General features: G+C 41.3%; 1 protein-coding gene across 2 annotated transcripts; it reads left to right on the forward strand.

The window, feature by feature from the left end:
• The first annotated feature begins 328 nt into the window (after positions 1-328).
• Positions 329-7,568, forward strand: nr2f2 (nuclear receptor subfamily 2, group F, member 2). Of its 2 annotated transcripts, none has more exons than XM_042495617.2 (3): positions 329-1,592; positions 2,646-3,191; positions 5,113-7,568. In XM_042495617.2, the coding sequence occupies exons 1-3, from the start codon at positions 1,151-1,153 to the stop codon at positions 5,385-5,387; spliced, it is 1,263 nt and encodes a 420-aa protein (XP_042351551.1). In that variant the 5' UTR covers positions 329-1,150; the 3' UTR covers positions 5,388-7,568. The 2 variants fall into 2 exon arrangements, with proteins under 2 accessions (XP_042351551.1, XP_042351552.1); XM_042495618.2 differs by having other exon boundaries at positions 338-1,592; positions 2,664-3,191.
• The last annotated feature ends 766 nt before the right edge of the window (positions 7,569-8,334 follow it).

Below are 8,334 nucleotides of genomic sequence, written 5' to 3' on the forward strand. Positions count from 1 at the left end.
TCTTTGGATATTTCAGCTTGTTCTACTGCAACTTGCTCAGAGGCAAAGAATTGCATTAAGATTTTGTTTTCTTCTTGCAACTGCTAAGGCTTTACCAGGGAATATTCTATAGTCTGGTGCGATTTGAGTGACTAGTAATGATTCTTCTTTCCGAAAATCGTCTCTTTTTAGGACCAAGCGGCCCTCTCGACCTCCATGCTGGCTCTGGCAAGGTACCAAGTAGCACAAGTGCCGACTAGCCAATGGGGTTCAGGGGGAGGTCCCTGAGCTCTGACCAGTCAAACACACTCTCCTTCCTTATATGGCAGCTGATCTCCATGGTAACGTGTGCTAAGTTGCAGCAGTCGTGTCAAAGTTCACTATATAGAGAGCTCAGTGAGCTGATCAGAGAGAAAGCATTCTGCCAGCCCGGCTCCTACCAATCGCAAATCACTTCCTAACCTCCGCCTTTTTAACATATTTGATCACTTTGATTCTCTACTCCTTTTTCCTATTATTTTTCAGTGCACGGAGGAGGTTTGTAGGTTGTGATCTTTGTTTTTTTGTTTTTTTGTTTTTTACTGCTTTCGCTTTTTTGGGGAGAGAGTTGTCTTCATATTCCAGGCTCTCCAAAAAAACATTGGCTTCAGCTGCGCGCTTGCTGGCGCTACCTCACAAGAAGAAAAGGGAGAAGACGCATTTTTTTTACCCAGTTGGTGATTTTCTTCAAGACTTGTGCTGGAACTTGATAGTAGCTGCTACAGTGTGCTCACCAATTGTTTTCTGCTGCTGCAGGCACGGTCTTACCAACCCTGCTCCATCATTCACTGAACAGTCCATGCTACCTCGGTTGATTCTTTTAATATTTAGCCTACATTTCCCATTGATGGGTGTACTGGATGGCTGACTGTAAGCGCCCCTGGACTTGGCCTTTAAGCGCAAGGCAGCGACTCAGCTCGCCATCGCATCAGTTTTGAAAACGTGCTTCGCAACGTCTCCAAGAGCAATAAATCGGCAGTTTTCGGGAGATTCTGAGTGGATTCAACGTAGGCTAGATTTGAAATTTTTGTGTGTCCGGCTGTTAAATACAGTTTACCGCGTTTCCTTGAGACATTCTCCACCGCGACACCAAAACGGCAGACAAAAAGTTTCTTTACGTTGACTGATAGATATGGCAATGGTAGTGTGGAGAGGCTCCCAGGACGATGTGGCTGACACCCAAGGCACCCTTTCCTCGCAGACCCAAGGAGGACTATCTATACCCACCCCTCAACCAGGCCAGTTGAATCTGACAGCCTCTCAGGTCGCCCCCCAGACTCCGGTCCAAGGACCCCCGAACAACACACAGTCCACGCCGACGAACCAGACGACGCAGCAGTCGGAGAAACAGCCACAGCACATTGAATGTGTGGTCTGTGGGGATAAATCCAGTGGCAAACACTATGGCCAGTTTACTTGCGAGGGGTGCAAAAGCTTCTTCAAACGGAGCGTACGACGGAACCTCACTTACACATGCCGTGCCAACAGGAATTGTCCAATCGACCAACACCACCGCAATCAGTGTCAGTACTGCCGCCTCAAAAAATGCCTCAAAGTCGGCATGAGACGGGAAGGTATTGGGACTTTTTGTTTTCTTATTCATGTGTGTGTTTGTGCTTTTAGGGCTTCTCAAGACGTGAAAAAAAAAACCCATCTTATGTCGCCCCCACAGTCTGTTGTTTCTCCCGACTCTTCCCTCCCAGGCTGTGCGGCAGGAGCACGCCATGGAGCCGCTCTGTGCTGCTGTTGAGACGGGGCTCGCCGAATCTTCCTTTTAGCCGTTGTGTGTTATAGTCTGCAGCTCCAGCGCATTATACAGCTCTGCATTTCACACAAAAAAGATCCGAGCCCTGCTCATGCTAAAGCTATCGAATTTATATTAAGATAAATCCGCGAGCGCCGGGATACATCTGTATACTGAATATGATACAATATAGCCTCCTGCGCTATTATGGCGAGTATCGAATTAAGAGATAGCGTGCTGAGGCTACATCTCCACATCTATCCCGCATGTCTCCTTCGCTGGGGCTCAAGCTGGACATCGGAGTGAATGATGCACACAAAGGCTCCGTGTAGCCGCCAGAATTTCTCTGAATATTAGTCGAAAATAGGCCTACATGTGTGGTAAAACGAGATGAATTGTTAAGTAGGTTAAGGGTTAAACATGCAAGGTCTCCCTTGCCCTCTTTGTGTTCCTTCACAGCCAGCTCATGTTGCTGTTGCCGAATAACATCATTTTAAAGGCAGACAAGTGCATGTCTTGTTGTTTAAAGCGCACCTCTGCTGTTTCAGTCTCACCACAGCCTCATTGTTACAAACTCATGCAATAACACAATATGTGTGTGTTTTGTTTTGTGTGTGTGTGTGTGTGTGTGTGTGTGTGTGCGCGCGCGCGTATGTTATGGTGTGATATAGCAAACATACTGTGTGTCATTTATTTTCTATCTAGGTGTAAGCTTATGATTGAGCGCTCAGTTTTCTGCACTGTTAAAATGTAGCCTACACTGTGTGTCAGCTGTGTGTGTGTGTGTGTGTGTGTGTGTGTGTGTGTGTGTGTGTGTGTGTGTGTGTGTGTCCACTGTGACATTGTGAGATGATTTGTAGAATTCAGGCTTCAATATCTGTAGTTTCTCTTTTTACTGCAGCCGTGCAAAGGGGACGGGTGCCACCCACACAGCCACACCACGGTCAGTTCGCCTTGACAAATGGAGACCCACTGCACTGCCATTCCTACTTATCCGGATATATCTCTCTTCTGTTGAGAGCGGAGCCCTACCCGACGTCCCGGTATGGCAGTCAGTGCATGCAACCCAACAACATAATGGGCATCGAGAACATTTGTGAACTAGCAGCCAGGATGCTCTTCAGCGCCGTGGAGTGGGCCAGGAATATTCCCTTCTTTCCAGACCTTCAGATCACCGACCAGGTGGCTCTGCTGAGGTTGACGTGGAGTGAGTTATTTGTGCTCAACGCCGCGCAGTGCTCCATGCCCCTGCATGTGGCTCCACTCCTGGCGGCGGCTGGCCTGCACGCCTCCCCCATGTCTGCGGACAGAGTGGTGGCCTTTATGGACCACATTAGGATCTTTCAAGAACAAGTGGAAAAGCTCAAAGCTTTGCACGTTGACTCTGCTGAATATAGCTGCTTAAAGGCAATTGTGCTCTTCACCACAGGTAAGACAATAGACTGGCACACTCCAAGTTCAGTCTGTGTGAATGTCACTAACATGCTCAATGACATCAGCGAAATCTACGCTTAGTCTACGCTGACCTAAATATACCTATGCTATAGAGGCTGTTGCTTGTCTTAGATGAACACACTGTTTAAATGTACACGCTGCCCTCATGGCCAAGGGCTTTTTTGATTGGCTACAATATAATAAAAACAAATTTAATCAACTGATGTATCACACACACACGGCTAAACAGAAAATCATGGTTAGGAATTTTTTAAAATAAATTTTACAACAAAACAGAGGACTAAAATATTACAGCTAAATTACTTCACAATAATTACCTTAAGCATCACATTAACACACTTTTTAGACCCAAATAGCTTACAGATGAATTGCTACACCTTGATATTTTTTATCCGCCATTTATCAATGTGTGTGTACCCCACGTCTTGTTTGTAGGGAATGACAGATATAAATGATGTCAGGCTCCGAGGGGGAGGGGAATAGAAAAAAAAGAAAGACAAGCCTAATGTCCCATTTGCACACAGTAAAAGCAAAGCGCAGGTTTCAACGTCATTTAGGGGACAGACATGTCCGAGACAAAAGCATGCAGGACCCATGCACACCCTGTAATTGCAAACATGTCAGTATCTAACAGTATGGTGTGATATGAAGCAGTGACAGGAGGGGCGGCTTTCATTTTTATTTGCTGAAATATTCTTCAAGGCGTCTCTGGACTTGCTCCAGAATTAGGTCATGACCCAAACTTCCCAACTATTTTGTTACATTAGCTCCACCATAAGAAATGGGAAAATAATAATAATGCAAAAAAAAAAGAAAAAGAAAAAGAAAGAAAGAACGTGGAAGAAATTTACAAGGTTTTGCGTGGAGTGAATGTCTTTGAAATGATATCATATCCTGCAAGCCATTAGCCTCTGCATTTCTTTGAGCTCACCGTTGTTCTCATGATGATGTCTTTTCAAAAAGTGGGAAAAAAGTCACATTTCAGGTCACTGAATTTTATTATGAAGCCACGATGTCTTCATTTATCTCCTCCATACCTGAGTCCCGGAGGCTCCAACATGAGCTGTGTGTTGTATCTTGAATGACACGCCTTTGCTACTTTGGTGGTTCGGTTGTTGTTATGCATAAACTTTACAAACTTAACCAAAGCGCGTACAAGCGTTTTTGGCACATAATCAGCAGCCGCCCACATGCAGCAGCATAGATAGTGATTATGCGTCTCTGGTGGTATAGTATGACGGCAACTCCGTAGGCTATGGGGCCTTTTTTCCAAGCTAAATCTCTGCTCACTAAAGGTCAGTAGGTCTCCCTGTCTTTCCCTCTCTCTCCCTCCCCCCTCCTTCTCCTCGCTCTGCCTCTGCTTGTGAAAGACAGGCCCGTCTCAAACACAGTCTTTAGCTATGAATATGCTTAATTATTTAGTTCACTTTTAAGTGGCTTTATCGGGGGAAATACCCGAGTTTACAGTCGCGTTAAAGGAAGCGACAGCGAATAAAGATATAGTGGCAAACCAGCACTCACATTTCCATCTTGAGTGTGGCAAAGTTTTTATTTATATTTATATATATTTTAAATATAAAATATTATATAATTGTTAAAGCAGAAGTGCAGAGTTATAACTGTGGTGTTATTTTTTAAGCGCAATGTTATTATTAAACAGTTCTCCCACACTATATTTGCACTGTTTATTCAAACAAGCCTCAGGATAAGTAAAGTGCACTTTTACATGTAATGGCATGAAAATAATTTCCTAACATTTTTTTTTCTAAATGTGACAGGCTATTCATTTCCGCCATATATCACCTCAGAGGGGTAAAAAAAAAAAAAAAACTCCTCGCGAGAGAAACACTTCAGGTTACACTTTATTAATGTTTATTTGCTTTCCCCCCTCCCAGATGCTTGTGGCCTCTCAGATGTGGCCCATGTGGAAAGTTTGCAGGAGAAGTCCCAGTGCGCCCTGGAGGAATATGTCCGGAGCCAGTATCCCAACCAGCCAACACGGTTTGGGAAGTTGTTACTCCGCTTGCCTTCCCTCCGCACAGTCTCTTCCTCGGTCATAGAACAATTATTTTTCGTCCGATTGGTAGGTAAAACCCCAATTGAAACTCTCATCAGGGATATGTTGCTTTCGGGGAGCAGTTTTAACTGGCCTTACATGTCAATTCAGTAAACCAAGAAGGAGACGAACAAACAAAAGGTGGGGTTGTGGGGGGGCTGTGAGACTACAATGATTATAGCTGCTTTTGTGGAAGGAATAAAAAACCAACCGGCTGTTACTCGGGGCTGGCTTTCATGAAGAAAGACATTGACGTAAATGACTGTGAATTCCCCCCTACTCCAAAAACGAGAAGAAAAAAAAATTGAGACATCCACTGAACTTTCAAAATGGCAGATACAAGCTCCCAGTGTTCATGCAGAACAACCTGCTTCGATTCATTTTTTTTTAATGAAAGAAGAAAATCTGAAAAAAAGGAAAGGGATTTTGTTGATCCTTTACAAGGAAAATTTAAGTATTAAGTGCATTTAAAATGATAATTTGGGTAAAAAGAGGAAAAAAACTGGAGAAAGGGAAAATACGAAAACGTGAATTTTTCTTTTCTCAAATGACTTGTCCTGTGTCCATGTATAGCTGTGTTTTGTACTTTCTTTGTTCCTCCTTTCTGGTTCCAAACCGGCCTATGTGATTTCTGTAGTACAGGTGGTGTTATTTTCTAAGACAATGATTTATTTTGAAAAAGGTGTAAAAACAAAAAAAAAAAATTAAAAAAAGGTTCTAAAAAGAATTAAAACCACAGCAATAGGAGTAAAGGCTTATAATCTAGGCTTAATGCTGCAAGCGCACTTATATTCTTTAGGATGACCAACACCATCTTGGAAAAAAAGGGATTTTTTTTTTTTGAGTTCATGTTCAACTTTATGACCCATGCGGAAACATTTTTGCTCTTTATTAATATGAAGTTTATTTTCCAAATTATTTGCTAAAAAAGTCTTCCCTATTAGATCCAGCTTTGAATATTTTGCTTTATTTCCCCAATTAGATACAATTTAAAAATAAAATCTTACAAGTTGCCTATCCTGCTAGGCTATTTGAGACAGGTTGCTTTAAATGCATTATGTGCATTTGCAACGGCTCAAACTGCACTGAAAGCATAACTGACTTGTTTTTAAAAATGTTTGGAGAGGTCAAGGGTCATAAAAGTTTGAAGCCTAGCCAGAGTAGTGTTTAATAGCAGTATTATTAAAGTGTCCCTGAAATGTCACCCTTTATTCACTTCAAGCATTAAGTGCCTGACAAGCATGATGTGATTTCTTATCAAAACGTTGTTAAAGTAGGCCTACAACATTTTTGGGGGAACACAATTAGATTTGAAACTTCAGTGGTGTATTTCACTTGAAAAACACTGATTAGAGGCAGTATTCTTGTAAATATAGGTCAATTCATTTCAACAAGTTTTTCCTTTATACAAAGTATATGTGATTAAGAAAAATCTGTGGTTGCCTTTTTTTTCTCGGTAATACAACGTCTTCAAAATTGAGTGGCAGACTTAGCTAGTAGCACTGAAAGTTATGTTTTTAATGTATATACATATTACTACAAATGTTTTCTTTTTCATGTATATTTAGACTGTGAATGCATGGCCACAGGTCGCTAACCTATTTTACCTTTGATATATAAATGTAAATGTTTTCTCTCTCTTTTTTGACTGTATAGATATAATCTGTGCATTCAGTACACTAGCCCTTGTATTTAAAGAAACAAAAAAAAAGAAAAGAAACGACGTTCATTATTAGGCTACAGACTTAAACAGGGTGAGCAGGTTTGGGGAAAAAAAGGAGTTGATATTTTAACTTTAGTGTTATTGCTCCTTTGGTCTTTGACAGGTGCCGTGGTGTGCGTGAGCGTGTGTGCGCGCGCGTGTGTGCGTGCGTGCGTGTGTGTGTATTTGGAAGCTAGCAATTTTGTCCTTGTTTTGAGGCTTTTCTTCGCCACACACAAAAAAACACCATGTTGTGGTTGAATTAAAAGGGATCACTGATTGAACACTGATCTTTGGCTGTTCGTGGCCACATATGGACCAGAGAATGATACATGATTGTAATTATGAACAGTTTAAACTGACCCACGTTTTTATATAAATATATAAAAATATATGACTGCAGGGTATTGATAACGTATAGATACTTTTTTTATGATTATTATTATTATTAATTGCAAGTGATATATGTGAGTGTGTGTGAAAGTTTATAGTTGAACACAATTCTTGTTTGTTTGTGTTAGCTTATTGTAAACAAGCATTCTGCTGTAAATTTGTTCTTGGTATTAAATTATAATTTATGAATTTGAAAACAAGTTTTTCCATGTTTTTTTTTTTGTTTTTTTTAACTTCGCAAACGTGCGTGTAAACTTGCCCTTGCATGTGCGTGTGTTTGTGTGCGCGTTTGGTGTGTGTGGTCGGTTGGAGGGGGGGAGTGGAGTCAATTTGCTGTGGCATGATGTTGCCCTTTTGCCCCATGAAAGTGATTAATGAATTACAAAATAATTAATCAATCAGCCAACAGGTCCGCTCAACGCCTTCACTTTTTTTGCTTCAAGGTTAAGATTATTTTCTATTTTTTAAAATACCGATGAGTAATCTAGCAGACTCTTTGAAAGATAATTGGGGGGATGTCAGTTAAACTTCAGAAATATGATACAACAGTTGTAATAAGGCGCCCTGCCTCAACAGATAATAATATTTCATAACTATAACCCCCCACACCCCGACATAGTGGAGAAACTCAGCGTCATCTCCGCTTTATGTGCGGGGAGCACTTTCACCTTTGGACGCTCACATAAATATTAATGGAATTCATATAATATAAATAGTAGCATTCAAATAATATATTGACAGGAGGGGGGAAATATTTTCTGAAATCAAATCGCTTATTACTGGGTTTTCTTTGCGTTATTATGCTTTGCTTTTGATTTCCAACGGCTTCAAACATGCTGAACGCTACACATTTTCAAATTTATTGTGAAATATGTGAAAATCCTGAAAGAAATGGATGTGATGGGTTAAAATGACAATATTCTATGCGCATGCTATTGTGACGCTCTCTGCCGTTGGGTCATCTTT

The sequence above is a fragment of the Plectropomus leopardus genome, chromosome 7 (genome assembly GCF_026936395.1).
Source record: "Plectropomus leopardus strain MGB_pleo_1.0 chromosome 7, ASM2693639v1, whole genome shotgun sequence".
Lineage (NCBI taxonomy): Eukaryota > Metazoa > Chordata > Actinopteri > Perciformes > Serranidae > Plectropomus > Plectropomus leopardus.

Bases quoted from the DNA above. Each gene is read 5' to 3' on its own strand.
- nr2f2 (XM_042495617.2), top strand. From the start codon at position 1,151: ATGGCAATGGTAGTGTGGAGAGGCTCCCAGGACGATGTGGCTGACACC. The intron at 1,593-2,645 runs GTATTGGGACTT...CAATATCTGTAG, and splicing joins AGTCGGCATGAGACGGGAAG to TTTCTCTTTTTACTGCAGCC. The intron at 3,192-5,112 runs GTAAGACAATAG...CCCCCCTCCCAG, and splicing joins AATTGTGCTCTTCACCACAG to ATGCTTGTGGCCTCTCAGAT.